The 24,712-nt window shown below is 43.1% G+C and overlaps 1 protein-coding gene across 1 annotated transcript; it reads right to left on the bottom strand.

The window, feature by feature from the left end:
* Nucleotides 1–495: 495 nt before the first annotated feature.
* On the bottom strand, nucleotides 496–19,166 carry LZTFL1 (leucine zipper transcription factor like 1). Its single transcript, XM_005900887.3, has 10 exons — nucleotides 19,008–19,166; nucleotides 14,378–14,502; nucleotides 11,899–12,093; nucleotides 8,388–8,448; nucleotides 7,313–7,384; nucleotides 6,206–6,271; nucleotides 6,046–6,123; nucleotides 3,936–4,112; nucleotides 2,794–2,897; nucleotides 496–1,506 (listed from the first exon to the last, which is right to left on the bottom strand). Exons 1-10 carry the CDS (start codon nucleotides 19,008–19,010, stop codon nucleotides 1,488–1,490), a joined length of 900 nt encoding a protein of 299 aa, XP_005900949.1. The 5' UTR covers nucleotides 19,011–19,166; the 3' UTR covers nucleotides 496–1,487.
* Between the last annotated feature and the right edge of the window lie 5,546 nt (nucleotides 19,167–24,712).

Here is a 24,712-nt window from a genome sequence, read left to right as displayed (position 1 = left end):
AAATAAACGGTTTTTAAAAGGTACCAAGCCATTTAAAAAAAGTCTGTTTCTGAATTTAATAGAATATCCTGGCCCATTAAACAATGGAATAGTTTTTGGAGAGAGAATGAATTCTGGCCTGAAGAAGTATGGTGTGTGACTGGAATACTCAGTGAAAGCTCTAGAAGGACACAGAACCCAAGGAGTGACCTGCACATCGGGGACGGGTGAGGAGTGACCCTGCAGAAGTGCTGGCTCATGACCGGCTCTTTCTCCCTCGCTTCTCTCATTCAATCACCTTTTAAAGACTGCCTTCTGTGTTCTTTTTGGGGGGAGTTATCTTACCCTTTATCAATTGTTCCTTCAGTATTTTAATATAAAACCTACACGAAAAACAACAAATTCAAGGCTAGTATTAAAAACTTGAAAAAAAATAACAAACCTTTTCCTCGAATCAGTAAACTCTTCTTGGTGAATAGAATCTTGTGGAAGTGGGAATGATTACTTTCTAAATAATGTGTTAAAAGCAAGTACTTTCCTTCTGAAGCATTATGAACTTTATTTTTGTTTATCCTTATAGTATATTGTTGCATCATCCAAGTACAGATACCAGATACCTAATTTCTAATGATTTATCCCAAAAACAAACACAAGAAAAGCAGGCCAACAGAGATATAATCAAAACCTCTTGAAAATGAAGTTACTGTAGTGTACCTAAATAAATAAACTATAATCAAAAGCTGAATCTCAAGTCTAGTAACTGATTCTATGTTGAATAGAGATCTTTTAAAAAGTGTTCTTATTCAACATATAATTTAATAGAATATTGTATAAACTGAAGTGTAAAGATTACATTTATTCTGAGTCCAGATACTTTCTCAACTGTAGAAGTACAAGGATGCCTCTGCCTTCTTCATCAGTAATACAGATTTATGAAAAGGTATGCTGCAAAACATGTCTGACTCAAGGAGTTAATCAAATCCTCATGGTCATTGGTAAAAATGATGCCTATAATAAATTGCATTCGCATTTTCAACAAATTTACATATATATTTTTTGTTGATCACATAGAGAAAACAATTTGGATTTCATTTTTAAAAATAAGGTTTATTTATAATAAACTATCTTTAATAATTCTATATTTTGAATTCTAGGGAACGCGCAACTGTAGACAAAGCTAGCTTTAACATGTATTGAAAAAGTGTACTCTTTATATTAATGCAAAATGGTAACTCTTTCTTTAAAGAATTCTCACCGCCTTTGAACTAAGAAACTGGAGTACTCGCAGAGAGGAGTTTGGGATGATCAGCCAGAATCAGTCAGGAGGTTTTCTCTCTTCTCAATTAGGTAACTGAAATAGGAACTCTAGCTCTAAATATCATAAGCAAAGTCTAAATCTTCGAAAAATAAACAGAGGGAATATAACAAACTGCTTCAAATACATGCCTGAGCTGAGAAAGGGCTTGTACTTTCATGTTGTGGCAGCTTCCAGATGAAATCATCAGTTTCTAATCTTCAGGTTCATATCTGGAAAGAAATATGTATTTAATTAAGAGCATAATGTCAATTGTTGTACCACATGAGTTTACCTGAAACACTTCCAGTGACTAAGCCAGTAATGTTGCATCCTTCATCTAAAATCCCCACTGTGGTACAAGTCAGATTCGTTTAAGGCATGATGGGGGTGAGTCGGAGGATTCCTGGACCAGAGAATGGACCAGAAAACCACTGACGTACCGTCAGGCTCCAAGTCTTTACTACATGTGGCATCTACACCCGTGTCAGCTTAGTAGATTATTATCTAGTCGAAGGTTGATGGACACAAACAGCTGATATGGCCTTGTGAGTACAAGGTTAACCAACCCCCTTCTCTAAGGAAAAGTTTGATCTGGGATTCACTTTTCAGCTCTGGTACCCTGGAACTCTGATAAAAGTAAAATGTCAGCTGAGTTTCCAGGCAGAACCACTGATGGCAGAAATGACCCTGATTAGAAGACTCCATCTGGACCACAAGAACTGTGGCCAACCCTACATCCACGGCAGAAACCAGGGCTTAGGCTTCCCCATGTGCACGGAGTTCTTGGACACATCCCTGCCAGAGTGTCACATAACTGTACCAGAGACACCGCTCCTACGTGGGGCATGCACTTCTAAGGCACGCTGGCTCTGGCATCCACACACGGATCTCATTTTGTAGCACCTGAATTGTCATCTGGGGGCTTCTCTGGTGACTCAGATGGTAAAGAATCCACCTGCCAATGCAGGAGGTGCAAGAGACTCAGGTTCGATCCCTGGGTTGGGAAGATCCCATGGAGAAAGAAACAGAAACCCACTCCAGTATTCTTGCCTGGAAAATTCCGTGGACAGAGCAGCCTGGCAGGCTACAGTCCACGAGGTCACAAAGAGTCAGACACAACTGAGCAATTAAGCAACAGAAGTGTCACGTGGGAGCACAGTGTGAGCAGGCCCTGGACTGCAGCAAGGACACCCCTGAGCAGAAATGCCCGGTGCTGCCCTATGTGCTTGCTGAGGTGTCTGTCCAACATCCTGCTGAGAGAATCCATGGCAAAAGCAGCCCAGGGTGGCCCTGAGTGACTCTAAAGGTCCAGCTGAACCTGAAAAGAGACCCTAGTGGGTGTGACGAATGAGGCCTGGCCAGAGCCCCTTTGCCTTCCCCAAACACAGGCTGCTGGACTGAATGACAAAGCAACTCCCCACTGGTCTGACCTCTCCAGACACGAGATTAGACTTAATGAAGGACAGACATCAACCCGGTAGGGGGACAATCCAAGGGGCAGGATCAGCACAGCTTACTTTGCCAGTCTTTTCCTCAGGTCTTTGATTTGATCATTCTTCTTGGTAAGAATCTCCTTCATGTTTCGAAAAGCTGCTGTTTGTTGGAATTTCTTCTCTAATTCCTACATAAGGAAAAATTTCAGTCCATTAATAAGAAATAGTTAAGGAAAGAAAGAACACATCTGATGAAAATATACATTTTTGCCCTAATTTACTAATACTGTGCTTTTTTATTTTTAATGTATTTATATAAAATTAAAACTATTCAAACTTTAAAAATACATTCTTTCAAGTGAGAAGCCAATAAAATGGTAACATTTCCCAAGTACATTATTAACAAATAACTCAAACATACTATGTCACAGATATGGGAAATCTATTTGAAACAGTAAATTCATTTTCAGATAAAATAGACATGCTCTTCTTTCTAAATCCCAAAGTAGTGCCTGTATTTTAAGAAGAGGATTTTAAATTTAATTACAGTTTAGCTTGTATATTCTTAAGAGTCTAATCCCTAAAGTGAAAAGAATAGTTCTCTGCATGCTGCTGCTGCTGCTGCTGCTAACTCGCTTCAGTCGTGTCCGACTCTGTGCGACCCCATAGACGGTAGCCCACCAGGCCCTGCCGTCCCTGGGATTCTCCAGGCAAGAACACTGGGGTGGGCTGCCATTTCCTTCTCCAATGCATGAAAGTGAAAAGTGAAAGTGAAGTCACTCAGTCGTGTCCGACTCTTAGCAACCCCATGGACTGCAGCCTACCAGGCTCCTCTATCCATGGGATTTTCCAGGCAAGAGTACTGGAGTGGGTGCCATTGCCTTCTCCGAGTTCTCTGCATGCTGCTTGTAAATTAAGAAACAGGGACAGACCCCTTCAGAAAAACGCCACCCAACCCTCTGCCAGACTATAACGGGATGATCAGGACAAGCAACATGGGGGTGCAGGGTGGTGGGTGTGAGCATACACCAGGAAGGAGTAGAGGCTTTGTATTACTACAGATACTTTAGTGTCAGAGAGCAATCTTTCTACCAAAAGTGACAGACCTCTTAGAACACAAAGTGCCTAACACCTTGAGGAAAAATACAGTGAGCCTGCAGCTATCCACGCTCCCCTTAGTTACACTGCGTTCATCACTCAGTCCGACGCGGACAGACAAACCTGACCTTTTCAGCCATGCTCAGCTGCTCCTGTACCCTCAGCAGGTCGTGCTTGGCCGTTGCTAGATTCTCTTCCAGGGATTTCTGGTTTTCTGTCTGGTCATTAAGTGTCTTCTGAAACTCACTCTTCAAAGCAGCAACTGTGTTTTCCAAGTCACTCAAGTCTTGGGCCTTTATAAAATCCTATGAAAAATACGTACACCCACATAAGTTCACGCTGACATCCTAAATAGTAACGGCTTTAGACTCAACACCTCAGCGATGGAAAGAGGAGGCTGTGTGTTGCGTGTGCACGCCAGCGCCCCCACCAGCCTCCTCTGCCGCTGCAGTCCTGGAGGGTCACTCGGTACCCAGTGCATGGTGTCCTGCACACACAGGGTCACTCAGCAGTCACTGATTTCCAAGTATGTCAAGGATGATTTATGAGCTGTTGGAATTCCAAAGGGAGAACGAGAGAGGTGAGATCCTAAATTTGACAAGGTTGTGTTTCCCAGAGTTGGGGTGACATGTTTCACAATATTATAAGAGCCTAATTAACACTTATTGAGTATATGGCTTGCTACATTTACAAGACAAAGTTTTTATCTTAATTTGAAATACACATTTTCGTACACTTTGTGTAACATAAGCAGTTGGATCTTCTCTCTACTTGGATCATGTTTTCTACCAGATACCATTTATAATGTAAAGAAGAACAATATTAATAAGACAGGAAAATGGTCCATAATTGCTAACTATGAACATGGAGCACTGCTATCAACAAAAGAAAAATGCCTTATTTTTGAAATCTGGTCTTGAAAATGATTTTATTTCACTGTATCTCTGTATTCATTTTGCTTTTGCCAAATCTTAAGAAAGTAAAATTGGAGCAAAATCTTCAATAGCTTGTAAAACAAATTTATCATCCAAAAATGCAACTGTTCTACTTTTGAGAAATTATACAACTGTTCCACAGTATTCAGCTGTTTTATAAATTTATGGTCCTTGGTATATAATGATTGAAACTCATATATATTTCCTTTCATTTTAGCCATGTAAGAAGTATCCTTTTATTTTAAAAAAGTATCTACAGATGAAATAATGTAATATCTTAAATTCGTTTCAAAAATCATGGGGGAGAAGAGAAGAAAGTAGAGGTTAACATGAAACAGGCTGGCCACGCCTTGGCGACTGAGCTACCGCTCAGTTGAGTGACGAGTGCCTGGGTTACATTACACTATTCTTTCTATGCTTATACATGTTTGAAATTTTCCACAGAAAAAGGGTAACCAACGTCTAATGAAGCGAGTTTGGGGATTATTTGGTAGACATTTACAGTGGCACTAAACCCACTAGAAAAGCCAGTGCTGCAAAGAAGACTCAGTCAAACCGCCGTGCTGGCGGGGTCCTACTATAGCGTCTCATCTCCATGCAAAGGCCACACGAGGCAAAACCGTGCCCACGACGGCTTCCAGGCTGGAGCGGGGCTCAGTCACTCCACTCAGACAAACCTGGAGAACTTTAACACTGAATTTCACTGTTTTACACAAACTCTGCTAGATACAGATGGATCTGAAGATGCACAACTAATAAATTAATTTCATTTTATCATACTCCCGAAGATGTCAATGCAGGAGGCCCGGGGTTCGATCCCTGGGTCGGGAAGATCCCCTGGAGGAAGAAATGGCAGCCCACTCTGCATTCTTGCCTGGGAAAGCCCATGGACAGAGGTGCCTGGTGGGCTACAGCCCATGGGATTGCAAAGCCTCTGACAGGACTCAGTGACTAAATCACAACAACAAATCCAATTAACTAAGAAGTCTTCCATCCTTCTCTCTTTCCTGTTGGAATTGGAATGGGAAAGTGAAAGGGAAAAGAACTTAAAAAAAAATAAGCAAATCTTAGATGCCATGTGCTCTGGGACACGCAAAGCATGTGAGCCATGCATGTGCCCCCTCTGCCCTGAGCAGGCGCTCACGTGGCCTTTCCTGGACAAGGCTGTCTCGATGCAGGACAGCAGCGGTGGCCTCCTTCTTGGGGAGTGGCCGGTGGTGGGGCATGATAGCAACTAAGACTTCATGGAAGTTTCTAACTTGATTCTATCTGGAAAACATGAAAAAGCTAAAACTGACTTCACCTTTTGACTCCCGTGCTCAAGCTGTAAATCTTGCAGTGCTCTCTCCAGCTTTGACTTCTCATCCAATGCATCTGTCACCTAAAATCAAGAGCAAACGGAAAACATGCAATATTCAGTCTGTAAGGAATGCTTTCAATAATTTTAGGTATTTCTCAGTTACCTGTGATTCAATGGTCTTCAGTCTTGACTTCAATTTCTCATTCTCTTCTTGAAGTCTTATAATTTCCTTTGTGAGTAAATTCAAGTTTTACTATGTTAGCCAAAGTACTTTTCATCCTTGAAATTGTTTCACTCATACTTTGAATTTTTAAATTACATAGAAACTCCAGAGTCTGGATGCCCTGGCTACTGGTAATATCCCAGCTTCACCCAGTCCACCAGCCTCAACATTTATGAGTCATCTCTGGCTCTAAGACTTCTAGTTCCTTCCTTCACAGTCTCTCAGACTTTTTTCAGCCCTCTATTCTCAGCCTTTTCCCAAAGTCCCCTCCTCTGCCATCTCTCACCTAGCTGATCCTGAAACTCTTGTTCTGTTCTTGGCCTCCACAGCATGGCACCTGCCACTTATCCTCTAAGCACAATCACCACCACTCCATACCCTGTGTCCAGCCCTTAAGGGTCCCTATGAGCGGAGGCCCACGGCCCTCGCTCGTTAGCAGCTCCACCACGAGCATCGCCTGTCAGCGCAGTCTCACCACACTCTAGCACACACACCACTGCCCGGAGGAGAGCCTGCACTCTGCTCCAAGGCACGCCAGCCTCGGGCCTGCCTCGGACTGCTGCCCACTCTGTCCCCTGCTGGCCTTTCTCTTCTGACAATTCACTGTGTCTTTGCCTTTCAGCCCAGCTTGGGCACCACCGTACCCAACAGCCAGTCCTCCACGACTCTCATCCACATGGCACTGTGTCTTCTTTGCCACCCTGTGGTACAAAGGTTAGCAGTCTCCTGTCTCCATTTCTAGAATGTTAGTTATCCCTTCTAAACAAGACCGTAAGGTCTTGAAGGCAAAAGGCCAGGTATTACTTTTCTTTTTATGTAACAACATCTAGCATAATGTTGAAAACACAAGAGTCATGAAAAATAGTTGTATATTGGTAATTATTTTTTATAAACCTGTTACTAAGTACCATTAAGGACAACTACTTTGACGGACTAATTACGCTCAGTGGACAGGGCCGGACCTTCCACCCCATGTCCACCTAGAGCTGCGCAGGCAGCCAGCACACACCCTGAGAGCTGCATTTCTCACAGTGACGGCAACATTACCTTGTTCAGGAGTTCTGCCGCTCCACCTTCGTGAAGTGGAGCCAGTTTTGGCTTCATGCTGTCTATGATGGACTGAAACGAAGCAAACCAAACTGAAGTCACCACCAAATAAAGCGCGTGTAATCACTGAGCCCCTGTACTTTCTAAGTGGGAGACACTGTGCAAACCTACCCATGGGATGTCAGCTAGACATTTACTGGTTTGCTTCTCTACCACGTGCCAGTGCTGAGGACAGAGCCTGGCCCACAGTGCCCAACCAAAGGTAGATCAAAATGAAAGCCATCCTCCTTGTATCTTAAACAAACAGACAGATGGAAGAGACGGGTGGGAGGGATGGTAGTCAAAGCCAGAGCAGACAAAGATCCTAGGACCTAGGGACTGAGGTTCTAATACTGTGGGAGCTGGAAGCAACATTTCTGCACAAACCCCCCAAAATTGCAATAATGATGAGGATTTAGGTAAACTACATTGCAGATGAGTAACTTGACACAACTCGATACATACATTCTACTAAAGCACAAGACTTCATGCCCTCTGAACCAGAAATTTCTTAGCCTGAAATCAGTTCCAAAGGAACAATCAGAAAACTCTTCTGTACGTGTACATTCCTGGACTCCTCTCGGCATGTTTCCCCAGGCAATGCCAGAGCGTTCATGGTAAGTGCACACGTGGAAGGGTCGCTGTAGACAACAGGGCTGATTACAGAGAGAAGCAGGCCCTGACTAGCGCTGTCTCCACTGGAGAGAGGAGGAGAACGAGGCCCAGTCGTCTCACAGTCACGCGGCTGGGGAGGGACAGTGCCAGGAGGCCTGCGTGAAGAGCTTGCACAAGTGGGAGGCAGGTGGACTGAAGGGACGTGAGCATGTGCCCGCAGGTGTGTGAGACAGCAGACAAAAACAAGTGCTTCACAGGAACTTCCAAAGCTTTTCTTTTGCCTAAAAATCCACAAGGCAACTTTTGAATTCTGGTCTTCAGCGGAATGCTTTTCCTTGAGAGTTCTCACTTCAGCCTCTGAACGTTCTAAGCAATTTGAGGATGCTAAACAGTGGCTATTAAGATATGGACCAAAATTTACCTTTTTATTCGAAGATGTAAATTCCGCTTTTTCAAACTCTGCAACTTGCTCTAATAATTCTCTTGAAGATAAAATAAAACATGAAAAAGTAATTGTTTAAAATAGATTTGTATCATACGCACAAGACGAATAAAAGCACTGGTACCAACCTATTACATGCCAGAGACAACAGAGCGAGATGAACAGAGCCTCGTCACATCAAAAATCAGTTACTAAATGTAGAAGTTACTAAATGGTAGAAGAACTAAGTTCCATGCACTCAAATCTGAATCCCCACAGCACCTACTTTTTTGTACTTACTGAGTGTACAATATAATTGCCAGAACTAAACTACAATGTTAATGTAACATGTCTGAAGTTTGTAGTCAACACTGTATTTTTGAAGTACTAAAGGGAAACTGAAGAAAGTAGGGAAAACCACTAGACCATTCAGGTATGACCTAAATCAAATCCCTTATGATTATACAGTAGAAGTGAGAAATAGATTTAAGGGACTAGATCTGATAGCCAGAGTGCCTGATGAACTATGGATGGAGGTTCGTGACATTGTACAGGAGACAGGGATCAAGACCATCCCCAAGAAAAGGAAATGCAAAAAAAGCAAAATGGCTGTCTGAAGAGGCCTTACAAATAGCTGTGAAAAGACAAGAAGCAAAAAGCAAAGGAGAAAAGGAAAGATATTCCCATTTGAATGCAGAGTTCCAAAGAATAGCAAGAAGAGATAAGAAAGCCCTCCTCAGTGATCAGTGCAAAGTAATAGCGGAAAACAATAGAATGGGAAAGACTAGAGATCTTTTCAAGAAAATTAGAGATACCAAGGGAACACTTCATGCAAAGACGGGCTCAATAAAGGACAGAAATGATATGGACCTAATAGAAGCAGAAGATTTTAAGAAGAGGTGGCAAGAATACACAGAAGAACTGTACAAAAAAGATCTTCACGACCCGAATAACCACAATGGTGTGATCACTCACCTAGAGCCAGACATCCTGGAATGTGAAGTCAAGTGGGCCTTAGAAAGCATCACCACGAACAAAGCTAGTGGAGGTGATGGAATTCCAGTTGAGCTATTTCAAATCCTAAAAGATGATGCTGTGAAAGTGCTGCACTCAATATGCCAGCAAATTTAGAAAAATCAGCAGTGGCCACAGGACTGGAGAAGATCAGTTTTCATTCCCATCCCAAAGACAGGCAATACCAAAGAATGCTCAAACTGCCACACAATTGCACTCATCTCACACGCTAGTAAAGTAATGCTCAAAATTCTCCAAGCCAGGCTTCAATAGTACATGAACCGTGAATTTCCATATGTTCAAGCTGGTTTTAGAAAAGGCAGAGGAACCAGAGATCAAATTGACAACATCCGCTGGATCATGGAAAAAGCAAGAGAGTTTCAGAAAAACATCTATTTCTGCCTATGCCAAAGCCTTTGACTGTGTGGATCACAATAAACTGTGGAAAATTCTGAAAGAGATGGGAATACCAGACCACCTGACCTGCCTCTTGAGAAACCTATATGCAGGTCAGGAAGCAACAGTTAGAACTGGACATGGAACAACAGACTGCTTCCAAATAGGGAAAGGAACATGTCAAGGCTGTATATTGTCACACTGCTTATTTAACTTAAATGCAGAGAACATCATGAGGAAAGCTGGGCTGGAGGAAGCACAAGCTGGAATCAAGAGTGCTGGGAGAAATATCAATAACCTCAGATATGCAGATGACACCACCCTTATTGCAGAAAGCGAAGAACTAAAGACCCTCTTGATGAAAGTGAAAGAGAGTGAAAAAGTTGGCTTAAAATTCAACATTCAAAAAATCTAACATCAAGGCATCCAGTCCTATCACTTCACGGCAAATAGATGGAGAAACAGTGGAAACAGTGGCTGACTTTATTTTTTGGGCTCCAAAATCACTGCAGATGGTAACTGCAGCCATGAAATTAAAAGTCGCTTGCTCCGTGGAAGGAAAGTTATGACCAACCTAGATAGCATATTAAAAAAAAGCAGAGCCATTACTTTGCCAACAAAGGTCCATCTCGTCAAAGCTATGATTTTTCCAGTAGTCATGTAAGGATGTTAGAGTTGGACTATAAAGAAAGCTGAGCGCCGAAGAACTGATGCTTTTGTTTTTTCTTTTCTTTTTTTTGAATTGATGCTTTTGAACTGTGGTATTGGAGAAGACTCTTGAGAGTTCCTTGGCCTGCAAGGAGATCCAATCAGTCCATCCTAAATGAGATCAGTGCTGAGTGTTCATTGTAAGGACTGATGTTGAAGCTAAAACTCCAATACTTTGGCCACTTGATGTGAAGAGCTGACTCACTTGAAAAGACCCTGATGTTGGGAAAGACTGAAGGCAGGAGAAGGGGACGACAGGAAAAGAGGACGACAGAGGATAAGATGTTTGGATGGCATCATCGACTCAATGGAGATGAGTTTGAGTAGACTCCAGGAGTTGGTGATGGACAGGGAGGCCTGGCGTGCTGCAGTTCATGGGGTCGCAAAGAGTCGGATACGACTGAGCCACTGAACTGAACTGAAAGGGAAACTGCTCTAATATAATATACATTGTTATCTGGTAGAGGTTCAAGGAAAACTGGTTTTAATAGAATAGCCTGGGAAAAATGGAATTAGTTCACACCTAGTAAGTATGGTAAATTCTCAAGGAAGACGGATGATTTCCACCTGAACATTTCCACGTATTTGCAAAAGTACGTGGATGTTGACTATACAAAAGCGTTTACAGTGAATAGTAGTTAACTACTCTTTTAAGCTTCTTAACAGGTCAATTTCTCAAAGTTTTCTCATCAATTACCTACTGACAGTTGGTGAAGCTAGACGGTTTCCTCCCCTACCCGAGGCCACAGCCAGTGACACTCAGCACAGACTGTGAGCCGCGCTGCATCTGTGCTTAGCAAACGGCCCCTGGGCTCCAGGTCAGTCTTTCCAGATGTCTGGCATGACTTTTCACAGAGTGAGTATCAATTTCACTGATTTTACCGTATTTTTAAAAAATAAGGGAACTTTTTTATATTGTTCAGATTACAAAGATTTCTAAGAAAACTTTCCCTATTTTAAAGATTGGTATATAATTTTAATGCAATTAATAGAAGTAAACTTCCCTACTACTAAGTGTGATTTGATGGTAGTTGAATTAATTTTTCAAATCTGTTTCATAACCTCTACTTCTTAGTTGACCTATCTCTAAAAACTGACTACAGTATTGATCAGGCTAACCAAAGCCTTATGAGGAATAATTACTGATCACCTTCAGAGCGACCTCATAGACCTCAGAGGCCTTGTCACACCTGGGAACAGTGGAAGCAGGGCACTCTGAAGAGGACTCTGAGTGGCACCTAAGAGCTGCCTCATTAACTGGATGCGTTGCTGTCATCCTACCCGAATTTTCTCACACACTACGCTCGACAAAAACAGCAGCAGAGACAGTCACAAGCTTTCAAGTTCATGCTTGGGCCTCTATGGTCACAACTGTGGAAACAGTTATTATTACCTGTTTTCAAGTTCAGAGATGTCTGTCTGCAGCTTGAGGTACCACTTCTCGGCTTGTGAGAAAAGCTGCCGCAGAAGTAGCACATTGGTGTAGGCCGTGTTGATGAGCTCAGACTCCACCTCGCTGTGCACCACAGCCTGCAACCCATTCAGCACCTCAGAGACTTCGTCGACGGTGAAGGTCTCCTCCACAAGCCTGAAAAACAACCACGATCCAAAACCTCTGTGTAAACAACAGAAACCATTTACAATGAAAAACAAAACTAAGAAGCCCCCAACGTGTCATTGAAGGGATGAAACGGTTACAGTGAAAGCCTCTCTGGGAACTATCTTCTTTATTTGTAAAACAGTTTGAAAATAATTTAGATTCAATTAGTTTTTGATATCTGGTTAAATGATTAAACTGTGGCTCGCTCTTCAAATGTGCACATCCTTTCATACAAGTTATGTGCTCAGAAACAAGCCCCAAACTATCTAATTTTTCTTCAGCTTTTCAGTGAAAATTAGCTTTATCACATTTAATTATTTCATAAGTCACCTGAGAGGTGTAATTCCTCCCTTTCTTTGTATTAGTTGTCTAGCATTTCAAAGACCTTATAAACTATTCACAAGTTAGTAAATGCCTGTAAGAAAATTAGTGCTAATTATGTACTGCTTTTCTTAGCATCTTGAGACCTGAAAGAAAAAACCCCAGAACTTAATTAAAGTGCCATAAAAATGAACATCATCAAAAGTACTAAAACCTCACTCTTTGACAGAGGAATGTCTGGGTTGGAAGGGAACTCCAAAGGCATTTGCTTCAATCTCCTCACTTTGCAGATGCAACACAGGCTCAGGAGGTGGAGGTGACGTGCCCAGCGTCTCACTGGGGTCTGACTCAACCCCACAGTCATTTCCAGTAATCTCGGAAACATGCCCCAAAATTGAAGCCTTGAGAAAGCATCCATGCAGGCCTCCTACCGTCAATGACAGGGTTACAGGAACAGTCCTCTCCGCTCCCTGCCTCCACCCTCAAGGTCCTTTATCCTTCAGATACTCAGTGGATGAAGAGCTATAGCCCTGATGCTGGTCATCCTCTCCCTTACTCCAAAAGGAGTAAGGACATGTTGTGTCCAAAAGGACACAATGCAGGGAGCCCCACCAAACTTCTCTCACAGTCATACTCAAGTTAGTATTATTTGATCTACCAAGCTTTAACATTTTGTTTACCAAGCAGAATTTAACAACTCTTAAAAACCCAGAAGTTTAAGTCCCTATTAAAAATATCAATAATCTTCCTGTATTCTTTAATAGAACAAACTAAATCTGCTTAAAAATACGTTGCTTTTTGAGCAACCCAAGTTCATTACTATGAACAGCAATTAAGGTACTCCAAACTCCAATGCGTAAAGTAAATAAAGAAGTACCTTCTTTGGCTATCTCACAGTCTCACCAATCAAGACTGCTGTTTATAGCTGCTGTGAGTCAGGAAGCCAGATTATCAGACTAGATTAATAAACTGAACAGATAAGTCTACAGCTGATGGTCTCTGCCACTGAGTGACGTTAGAGCTTACCACAGTTGCAGGTCACCTAGAGACCCTTTTTATGTCCCCACATCCAGGTGTGCCAAAATCTGATCCCCAAGCAGCCTGAGGTCTCTCTATTATTCAGTCTTTTTGGCTGCTTCCCTTTATCCTCTATCACTAAATTTTCTACGGACTTTTATTATCTCCCATTATTGGTCCAAACAAGCGAATTATCACCTCTTGCTACAAGCTGGCTAGCAATTTTGGTACTAGTCAGCAATCTTTTCATGGTTTCCTGCTGTTTTCTCTTCTGTTTCAATATAAACCTGTATAGGTATTTTCTTGCTAAATGTCATGTCTTATGGTTCTACTCTTTTAATTCATAACTCAAGTAATTACAGTTCTGGACTCTCTACTACAGCATGCCAATTATTAACCACCAGCACTTAACACCTTCCTGACTGCTCTTCTGAAACCCTGCAATCCCTTCACTATCCTGTGTGCGTGTTTAGTGACAGACTGCTCCCACCACAATCTGATTTCTTGAATTTTACATATCTGTAAGGAGAAGGCGATGGCACCCCACTCCAGTGCTCTTGCCTGGAAAATCCCATGGATGGAGGAGCCTGGTGGGCTGCAGTCCATGGGGTCACTGAGGGTCGGACACGACTGAGCGACTTCACTTTCCCTTTTCACTTTCATGCATTGGAGAAGGAAATGGCAACCCACTCCAGTGTTCTTGCCTGGAGATTCCCAGGGATGGGGGAGCCTGATGGGCTGCCATCTATGGGGTCGCACAGAATCGGACACGACTGAAGCGACTTAGCAGCAAGGTTATGTGTAGCTGCTCACAATGGATAATTGATTGTATCCTGGCAGTGGTTTGTATGGCCTCTGCTATAGCTGCCCCACACTGGCCACCAGAAAGGATGACTGTCACTTCCCACCGGGTCTCCTCAGAATTCTCTGATACCTGCTCTCCTTGAGGTCTTGGAAGCAGGAATCCACAGTTTTGAGCCGCAAGCCTCTTTTTGAGCGAGCAAAACGCATATAATTAATAACTTCATTTTGATGGTGCTCATTTAGACCCAACTCTGCCTGAAAGAGAGAGGTAATTTGTTAGTCTTGAAAATATAATAAAGGAACCAGCAATGAAAAGGCACAGGCTCTCCTGTGGTGCAGACTGCTAGATGTCTATTAAATGCTGTTCTTTCCATCTTTCCAGACACATGGCTTGCTGTTGTTTAGTCGTTAAGTCGCGTCCAACTCTTTTGTGACCCCTGGACTGTAGCCCATCAAACTCCTCTGTCCATGGGATTTCCCAGGCAAGGATACTGGAGTGGGTTGCTATTTCCTTCTCCAGGGGATATTCCTGACCCAAGGATCAAACCCACATCTCCTGCATTGGCTGCCCAACTAGAAAACACTCTCCAGCACTCTTAAAGTCAGGCGTGATCACGTGACTACTTCTCAGCAACAGATGGGAACAGAGGAATGAAAGCTATTTCTAAGGCCTTAATACACAGGGCACATGTCTGCCACACCCAATTTCTCTGAAACCTGGAAGTGAGATTCTGCTGAACCATGCAGACAGCACAATGGCCTCGGGGCTGGGGGAGCAAGATGAAAGGGAACTGTACCCCAAATAACCTCATGGAGCAGCACAGACCCACATACCTGAGATGAGCAGTGAGAAGGCTGTTAAGTGTGAGAGAAATAAACTTCTGTATTCTTTAAGGCACATTTTATTAAAAAAAAAAAAAAACTCTATTAGAGCAACTTAACCTTATTCCATCTCACACAGCCTTAAAAAGTATATTTGATTTTGAAGCAGCCATCAATTGCTCTTGCTTTTAAACCAGATGAGAGCTTGGCAACTATAAGCTAGAGACTGATGAAGTTCTTTTTCATGTTATAGCTACACTGAAAATTACAAAAGGAAATTATAAAACTGAACATCTAATGCAGGGGACTAAATAAGTCGAATTACCTTTAAGAGTAATTTGATGTGTCATAGCCTTCTTATGGGAGACAAAGGTATACTTTGCAGTCCTCTTTTCCAGGCTTATCTCTTACTTTCAGCGCACAGGGCTGCCTCCAACATTGTGGAGGACAACACCAAGGTCACTGGGCACCGTCTCCTTCACCCTCTAAGCCCCTCACCGTGGCTTTGTTGCATCCACATACATCCTTACCTGTAGATGCAGAACATAAGACAAGGGCCAGGACCTTGTCCCTCTGGTTCCCTGAGTATCCCCAGGACTCCTCAGAGTGCCTGGCACACAGTGGACATGTGCCTGACAAGTGAACTGAAAGAGCTCCTTCTTTTGAAGGTCATTCTTGGCTTTAATCTGTTCTCTTTTAAGCTCCTGCGGGACTTCAACCAATCACTTCTCCTCTCAACACTATACAGAGGTTTCTTCTTCCCTTCAGACTATAGACAAGGCTGCACACAAACCTCATTCGTGTGAAACCAAAACGAAACCATAGGTTCCCCCCAGCTACCACTGCATTTCTCTAGCTCTCTTCTACTCTTATGTCTCCATTCTATATGCTGCTCCAACCGCCTTTGCAAAGCTCACCAGCAACTTAATAACAAGTCCAACTACTGTGGCTGATGCTTTGCTGTCTGCTGACCTGCTCCATTCTCTGCCTGCTAACCCCACCTTCCCTTCTTGATCTCACTGGTATCCTTGTCTTCTCGAGCTTGCCTCTTAAGCAGCTGCATTTCCCAGGACGCTGCCCTTAGACCCTTACTCTTGTCCATCTATATCCTCTCCTGGATGACATGATCTGTTTCAAGGTGTTACCTACAAGCATCTCTCAAGTATCACAGGCTGGCCTACAGACCAGTACCCCCCAACCACATGAATGGCTCCATCAAGTCTTTCTCCCCCACATTATTTTTAATACTTCTGTTAAAGTTCAGTAAATTAAGAATTATCCAAGATATCACGATGCTCTCTAATGGTTACCTATCCAGTAGACTGCTTCAAAACAACCAGTTGAGGTACTCTGGCCAATGTAAACCAACACATTTGTGGTGTGTACTTACATTTCCTGACTCTACCTTATTTGATTAAACTGGTAATTAACGTTTTGCTTTAGGGCTGGACAATGTGAATGGAAATAAGGAATAAGTTTCTTATGTTTTAGTTTATATGGATTGTTAGACACTCCTTGAACTATTTCAAATGGCAATGTCAAATTTCTAATTTCTAATGTTAGACATTAGAAACAGTAATGATGACAACATCTAAAAGTCATTCAGCAGTTACAAAGTGCCAGGCATGATCTCATTTAGTCTGCAATACAACCCTATGAAAAAGTAAATAGAAACCTACTTTACAGATAGAAAACTGAGGAACAAAGAAATTTTTTTTTTCTATGCTATTGAATTGGCAAGTGGGAGAGCAGAGACTTGAACCAGGAAACCTAACTCCAAAGTCTACACTCAGCTTTTCAAATCCTTTTTGGAAAAATGGCATAATTTAAATAAATAAAAGAACACAGATATGTTACAGTTGCAATCAACCTGAGTTGTGACTCACAAGAAGACACATCTTCACCAGGCATTTGAAATAAACCTCAATACCTACATTAGAAATGATGTTATCTCTATACTCAGGTTAACTGTCAGCAAGAATATCCTACAATTGGAAATCTCAAAATGATGTCACAACTTGCTAAGAAAAAAAAAAAAAAAAAAACTCATAGTTTCAATTATTCTTGCTTACAGTGTTAAATCTATACTCATAAGCCCTCCATACTCCCCAAACCCTTCCTCTAACCCCATTTCCTAAGATTCTGTTAAGAACATGCCTATTCAGTCAGATTAGTCTGCTTACCAGCCTTGAACATCCTATACTTTCACTCTCATTACCCCAATCCTTGACTAAAAGCACCTCTCCATTCCTGTTCAAGAATCTGAATCCGACCCAGTGGTGGCTGGTGAATGCGTAACAACAGGCATTGGTGAGGGTTGGGGTACAAAACTGATCTGCAGCCCTTGCTAATTTCCAGTGTAAAAGCTCCCAGCATGGCTGGTTTCAAGCTATCAACTGCACTGCAGAGGTGAGAAGAAATGCATATAATTGGCTCTCAGAAGTATAAGCATGCTCCTACCCATCCTTCAAGATCAAACCTTTTTTACCTACTCTGGGAAGCCTCCCAACATGCCCTCATTAACTCTACTTATGCCTTCCTCCAAAAATTAGCACGTAGGTGGATGAGATGGTTGGATAGGATCAACGACTCAACGGACATGAATTAGAGCAAACTTCGGGAGATAATAAAGGCCAGGTGTGCGGCAGTCCATGGGGTCGAAAAGTCACACACGACCTAGTGACTAAACAAAAACTATTAGCTGTCTTTTTTTTCCTTAGGTATTGCTCCTTCAAGTAGACTGTAAGCTCATGACAGCATGAATCATTTCTTATACCATACAGTTTTCTCATATAGTGCCTTGCGCAAAGTGCCCAATGAATGTCTATTCTCTTCTGTCAAGTAAAGACTGACCCCAGACCAAGAAGAAAAAATTACTGAAACTGAGAATGAAATTTAGAACAAAAGACAGAAAAGTTAGTCTAAAATGGATGGGAGTGAAGGGAACAGAAATAAGCAGCTGATTTCAGTAGCAGAAATAGCATTAGCCTGGGAAATGGAATGACAGCAGATAAGAATGCGAGCAGATGTCAATTTTCTTGTGACATCACCATTTTTTCAATTTGTTCATGGTATTTTATGGAAACTAACAGAATGTGTGGGACAGGCTCCAAGAATGGTAGGGAATGGTTTGTTTCGTTCACAGTTGTACCCTCAGCTGCAAGACTGCTTGGTATACACCGTGGCCTAAAGAGGAATTCTGGTTGCGGAAGTATTTCAGTAGCCTATTTCAGTGGCGCCCCCAACTCCGGATTTATCTTTTTTTTTCTCAACACTTCAGTACGGTGTCTTGTTGTAAGGACGGCTGCTGTTTAAGCTGGCATTCTATATCGGCTGGAATGACAAACGGGATTATGTTCAAGCATCCAGGAAAAACATGCCTTCTTTTGAACAGGTCAGAACACAAGGAATGTCACTCAAGTTTTCTCAGGTATAAAATGGGGCCTGGGGATTTTTGTGTCACTCTCACATAAGAAAGTTGTATTCAATCACGTTCTTCCTCCTTGGCTCGTTAACATAATTAATACTGCCAAAGGGTGTGTGTGTGTGGGGGGGGGGTATGCGTGTGAGTGTGTGCGCGCGTGCATAAACTTGAGTTTTTGGAATGGAACAAGAAACCGCTTTGCGCCTTCTGCTGGCAGATGGTTCCCCCAGCTCTCTTCGCCAGCCACCTGAGGTGTGACTTGGCCAAGGCCCTTCAGGCAGCAGCAAGAAATAGTGACTAGGCGGAGCGCGGCTGCTAGAAGAGGGCTCCACCAAGAATTATCCCAGAAGGGCTTCACACCGAGGTTAATAGCCTCTCGCACCCGGCGTGGCGTCCCCTCCTCAGAGAGGCCCAGGGCCGGAGTAAATTCTGCCGCAAGCCACGCCATCACTCCGAGGCCCCGGCTCCGAGTCTCTCCTCGGTGCGCGGTGGCGCCGACAGGCCGGCTACTCACCATTGCGGCGGGGGGGGGAAGTCAACGGTCTGGAAAAGCGGCAGAGGCCAGGCTCAGCCTCACCAAGCCCGGGGTCGTCGAGAAACACTGGACCGCGCCAGACGCGAGGTAGGGCGGGTTGTTTAGAAGCGTTGCTAACGGGAACAGACGCACGTGACTAGGGAGTTACACACTTTGATTGGTTCTCAAGATCACGCGACAGAAGTGCCGCGAGACCAGCCGACCGCCGCATACGCACTTGCTCCTAGGCGCGGGAAGTCCCGCCCTCACGCGCCACGCCGACTACGGGAGCGGCCGCCGTTGCCAAGAGTAACGGGAAAGGCGCGGCTGCCTGGCACCCAATCCCTACCAAGAGCCGCGGGGCAGCCTAGCCAGTCTTGCTGCTCCGGCCTTGCCCAGCACTTCCTGTGGCCTGGCGGCCCCGACGAATGGCCGTTGCCACGACTGCTGACTGCTGACTCCTGACCTTCCAGCGGTCTCGTGGGGGCGTCCCAGACTTAATTCTCTCCTCTCCCAGACTTCCTACTTGGCTGAAATAGGCCACCAGCACCAGAGCTGCCATATTCCTGGACAGACCTTTGAACAACCCGCTCCACACTGGTATTTCTTCTTACATTCTTGGTAAAAAAAATCTCTAATATAGCGCCTTTTCCCTTAAAAACAAACAACAACAAAACAACCGCAAACGGAAACTGGTGAAAGAGCAGTGTATTTCAAACTGTTATGCCTAGAATCATCAGGGGAAAGTGTTGTACAAATGCTTCCGTGGCCTCACCTCCAGAAATCCTGAATCACGAAGTCAAGCTTGGGTCTTTGGAATCTGCAATTTTTACCGACCTCCAGGGCTGACTGTGGCCCACTCTTTATGAAGCACTATCCTAGGGACTTCCCTGGTGGTTCAGTGGTTGGGACTCTGGACTCCCAATCAGGGGACATAGGTTCTATCCCTGGTCAGGGAATTAAGATCCCAGATGTTGCATGGTGTGGCTAAGAAGACAAAAAAGAACCACTGTTCTGGAAGAGGCAGAGGTCTAGAAAGAGGTGGATTATGTCAGTGGGGTAAAGGGAGCTTGGGCTTGGGTAGATGAAAGCCAATGAATGGGCATAGGTCATTCAGGGGGCATTTCAGAGGCTCAGAAGACAAACAGAAGCGGATACAATCACTGGGGAGGCAGCCTGTAAACTAGAAAGTGAGCCCCACATGATAGACACTGAAATGAGAAGGAGCACAGAACCAGACACTGGGACACTCAAAGCTGGGGGAGGACGTTTACCATCATCCCTATCTCAGGAACAGACGAGCTAGTGTAGATAATGCTTTGAGAGCTTAGGTTGAATTTGGCTCCTATACAGTGCAACTTAAAATGGGTCACAATTGAAAAAAAAAGAATCACAATTGGAACCTAAAAATCTAGACAGGATTTTAGAGAGCTGGTTCCACCTGGTTAATTTATTGATGAAGAGACCGAGAGCCAAGGTCACATGTTCAAGGCTTCAGAAGACTAGGTGGGGGCATCTGAAGCTTGAGTCAGTGATGAAACTAATACAAATATGTTTCTAAAGAGCAAAACCAGAAAGCAGGTGTGAACTATTCTGGTATGGTGCATATTCAATCATATTCTGGTTTCAAGAATTTCATTTTTCTTTTCATTTATCACCATATTCGTTTTATTTAATGTAAATCGTGTACAGAGCTTAGTAATTTTCCCAAGAACTGAGTTGAGTACTTTTTTAACTTGACACTTTAACTGCCAGAATAAAGTAGTAGCAGATAAATTCTGTAGAATAAAGCTTACTTACAAATGGATGACGTCTTTAGAAAAAGAGGTGGAGCAATGAAAACGTTTAGTAGTTAAGTGGTCAATCCATTTAAATTACTTCCATTTTACTGTATTGACCACTTAACTACTAAACGCACCTCTTTTTCTAAAGACATCATCCATTTGTAAGTAAGCTTTATTCTACAGAATTTATCTGCTACTACTTTATTCTGGCAGTTAAAGTGTCAAGTTAAAAAAGTACTCAACTCAGTTCTTGGGAAAATTACTAAGCTCTGTACACGATTTACATTAAATAAAACGAATATGGTGATAAATGAAAAGAAAAATGAAATTCTTGAAACCAGAATATGATTGAATATGCACCATACCAGAATAGTTCACACCTGCTTTCTGGTTTTGCTCTTTAGAAACATATTTGTATTAGTTTCATCACTTACAAATGGATGACGTCTTTAGAAAAAGAGGTGGAGCAATGAAAACGTTTAGTAGTTAAGTGGTCAATACAGTAAAATGGAAGTAATTTAAATGGATAATTTTAAATTCAGACAAAGTAGGAGCTAGAAGGATATAATACTTTCAGATGAGGAAAGACAGCTCAGAAAAGTAAAGTGTCTTGGCCAGGAATAAGAGCAGCAGAACCAAGTCTGGAATTCAAATCTCTTGGCTTCTTGGCAAGGGTTTCCTGACCATTTCGTTCCACCCAAATACAGGTGACAGAGCTTTTTTCTTCCAAATTTATCCCCACCCCTCTGTACATAAGGCCCTCACCCTCCGGGTAGGGGATCGAGTGTCCCATGACGGCTGAAAAGCAGGGGGTGAAAGGGCAGTTTTTGTGTTTGGATGGGGCATGGTTAGGAGGCTTGGATGGGGCTTGGATGATTCAGGAATGATATGCAGGCAGTTGCCCATGGAAGGATCTCAGTCCTCAGGGACAAGAGGTTGCTCTGCGTGTCACCTGGAGCGCTCCCAGGCATGGAAGGATGGCCTGGGAGCGCTGGCTTGGCTCTGACCAACTTGACTGGCCTCCCAGTAGTATCTGGGTAGAACCTCTGTCTCCCTGCAGGATCTAAAGGCAGATTCTCATCCTGAGACCCCCATGATGACTCCCTCTAAGATCACTTAAAGTTCTGTTTTGCTATAGCATTCCTTATGTTTCTGTTCAATGAGTGTTTGTCAAATTTGATAATAAGAGTTGCCATTATTTAGTGCCTACACTAGGCTAGACATATTCTATTTCCATAATTAATCCTCAAAATCTTTATTTTCTTTTCCTTACTGTAGTAGGTACTCACTGAATTCACATAGAGAGAAGGTCACTTTACTAGATGTTGTGGATAAAGAAGGAATTTCATAAACACTTTTAAGAAATTTAAGTAAACAGTTGTTCACCAGTTTGCATTTCTAAGGAAACTTAAGTGTATTTTCTTGCTAGCAAACTCCCATGCTTACTGAGTGCTGTTAATGCAAGGGAGTCAAAGCCATGGGTGGATAATACAAATATTTCATTGGTGAATACGTCTGGGGCTTGGTGATTTTTTAAGTTGTTTTGCAAAGCTGCATCAGTAATTTTAATTTAAAATTCTACTTTAATCCAAAATCTTCTGTACCAAGGATGTTAACAATATCACTGTTAGCCCATCTATCCAGCTGAGCCAAGTGTTATTACATAAGCTGTCTAAATAGTGTCAGCAAATATGAACATGTATTTTGGTCTTAAAGTGATGAATCTGGCTCATGAAAAGGCTGAACACGTGCTGCTTACTAGCTTGTGTTGGTTACCAGAGCAAATAATTCGAGCTGTGAAGGAAAAGAGCTCCACCCTACTTTAACTGTGAGTTTCTCGGCCTCCTATTTTTTTTTTTAAATCACTGTGACAATTAAAAAAAAATGTGTTTGTGTGTGTGCACACGTGAGTGTCACTCTGGACGGATTGGGTGGGAGGCATACAACCAAGGCTATTATATACCTTTTAGCAGCACGCATGCTCAGTCACTCAATCATGTCCCACTCTTTGCAATTCCGTGGACTACAAGCCACCAAGCTCCTCTGCCCATGGAATTTTCCAGGCAAGAATACTGGAGCAGGTTGCCATTTCCTCCTCCATGGGATCTTCCTAACCCAGGGATCGAACACACATCTCTTGCATCTCCTACATTGGCAGACAGATTCTTTATCACTGAGTCACCTGGGAAGTCCACCATGTAGCAGAGCTCAATGTAAATAAAGATCAACTCTGGTCTTTTTATATTGTTACAAAATGAGACTTTTATGAGTTTATAAATGACTAGTCTTAACACCGGGCCGCCAATTTGGGGGTGTTTACAACCTAGACTAGGCGAAAGGAGGAACAGGAAGGTGACAGATTTGCTTGGTCTTGACATAGTGACTTCTTCTACCACTATTTACAGAGCTCCCCTTTGTGTGCCAGGTTCTGTGGCCAAGACAGCATCTCAGGGAAGAACTGGAGGATTCAGGAAGCCCGAAAGTCCCCTACTCTATAAATCTTTGGGTAGGGTTGAGGGACTAAGGTGAGGCTTTACTGAAAAGAGAAAGTAATAAAGAAAATCATTAAACAATATGAATCTTGAAGACTGTATGGGAAAGGAACATTTGACAAAACACTGAACTTCTCCTGTAGTAGGCAGGAAATGGTAGGGGAGAATCATTTCAGGGGAAGGGGATTATCTTGAAGGAGGAATACGGCTTTGTCCGTGTGACACTACCAGGGTCCTCTGTAATTCCCCCCACCCTATCCAGTTACAACCGAGAAAGTAGTCAAGACGTGAAAGAAGGGAAGAATGCAGGATTCAAAGAGTCTTTACAGGAACTATGGCATTTGACTGGGTTTTCCTGGTGAGTCAGTGGTTAAGAATCTGCCTGCCAGTGCAGGAGACATGCGTTCCATCCTGGGTTGGAAAGATCCCCTGGAGAAGGAGATGGCATGAGGCCATTTTCAGTTCTTCTATTTGCTCGTTGAGTCAATTGGTTTCAAAGTGCTCCAGGTGACCACAGAGTATTAGAGGGTGCTGACAAGTTAGATTTGTGAAATAAATATCATACGTTTTACAGGAGGTCAGGCAAGGAAGTGGTTCACCATAAAATACTACAACTCCCTTTACGACCGTGTGGATGATGGTAATGTCTTAGCCCAAATGATAGATTAGCTTCACTGATCTAAATCTCCAAAATTAAAACAACCCAAAGGAAAGAAACACCCCAAACATCGAAAACTGAAGACTGACTAAGAAATGTTAGGAACTGGTTGGGAGGAATACCTCCTTGTGAAGTACGAGAATAATTTACTGTACATATGGTGTGGTGGTGGGTTAATCACTAAGTCCAACTCTTGTGAGCCCCATAGACTGTAACGCCCCAGGCTCCTCTGTCCATGGGATTTCCCAGGTAAGAATACTGCAGTGGGTTACCATTTCCTTCTCTGGGTGGATCTTCCCTACCCAGGGATCGAACCCTGGTCTCCTTCACTGCAGGCAGATTCTTTACTCACTGAGCCAATAGGATGATATGCACCAAATCCTCATTCCACAGCTTCATGTGCATGTCTGCATCTGAGTCAGACCCACAAGCTCAATCCCTGTATTCAGCAATTGTTTGTGGAAAACCTGATACACAACAGACACTCTGGGGAAGGGAACAATAAGCAAGATGGGATTTGTCCCTTTCAAACAGGGCCTTATGATCAAGCCAAGGGAAGACGCAAGCTTGCAAAGGGATCTCAGAGCAGGCAATATGGGGAATGGGAGTTCAGAGAAGAGAAAGTCAACTGTCTTGAAGGTAAAAGGAAGTTCAGGAGAGTCTTTCAGGAGGCAGAATTCCAGCTGGTCTTTAAAAGGTGTGTGCAAGAGTTGTGGGTGAGCATGATGATTGAGGGAGAGAAGGTTGTCCTGAGCAAGGAACCAGAATTTT

This window comes from Bos mutus, chromosome 22 (assembly GCF_027580195.1).
Source record: "Bos mutus isolate GX-2022 chromosome 22, NWIPB_WYAK_1.1, whole genome shotgun sequence".
Taxonomy (NCBI): Eukaryota; Metazoa; Chordata; class Mammalia; order Artiodactyla; family Bovidae; genus Bos; species Bos mutus.
Note: the sequence above shows the minus strand (reverse complement) of the source record. Positions and strands in the feature narration are given on the sequence as shown.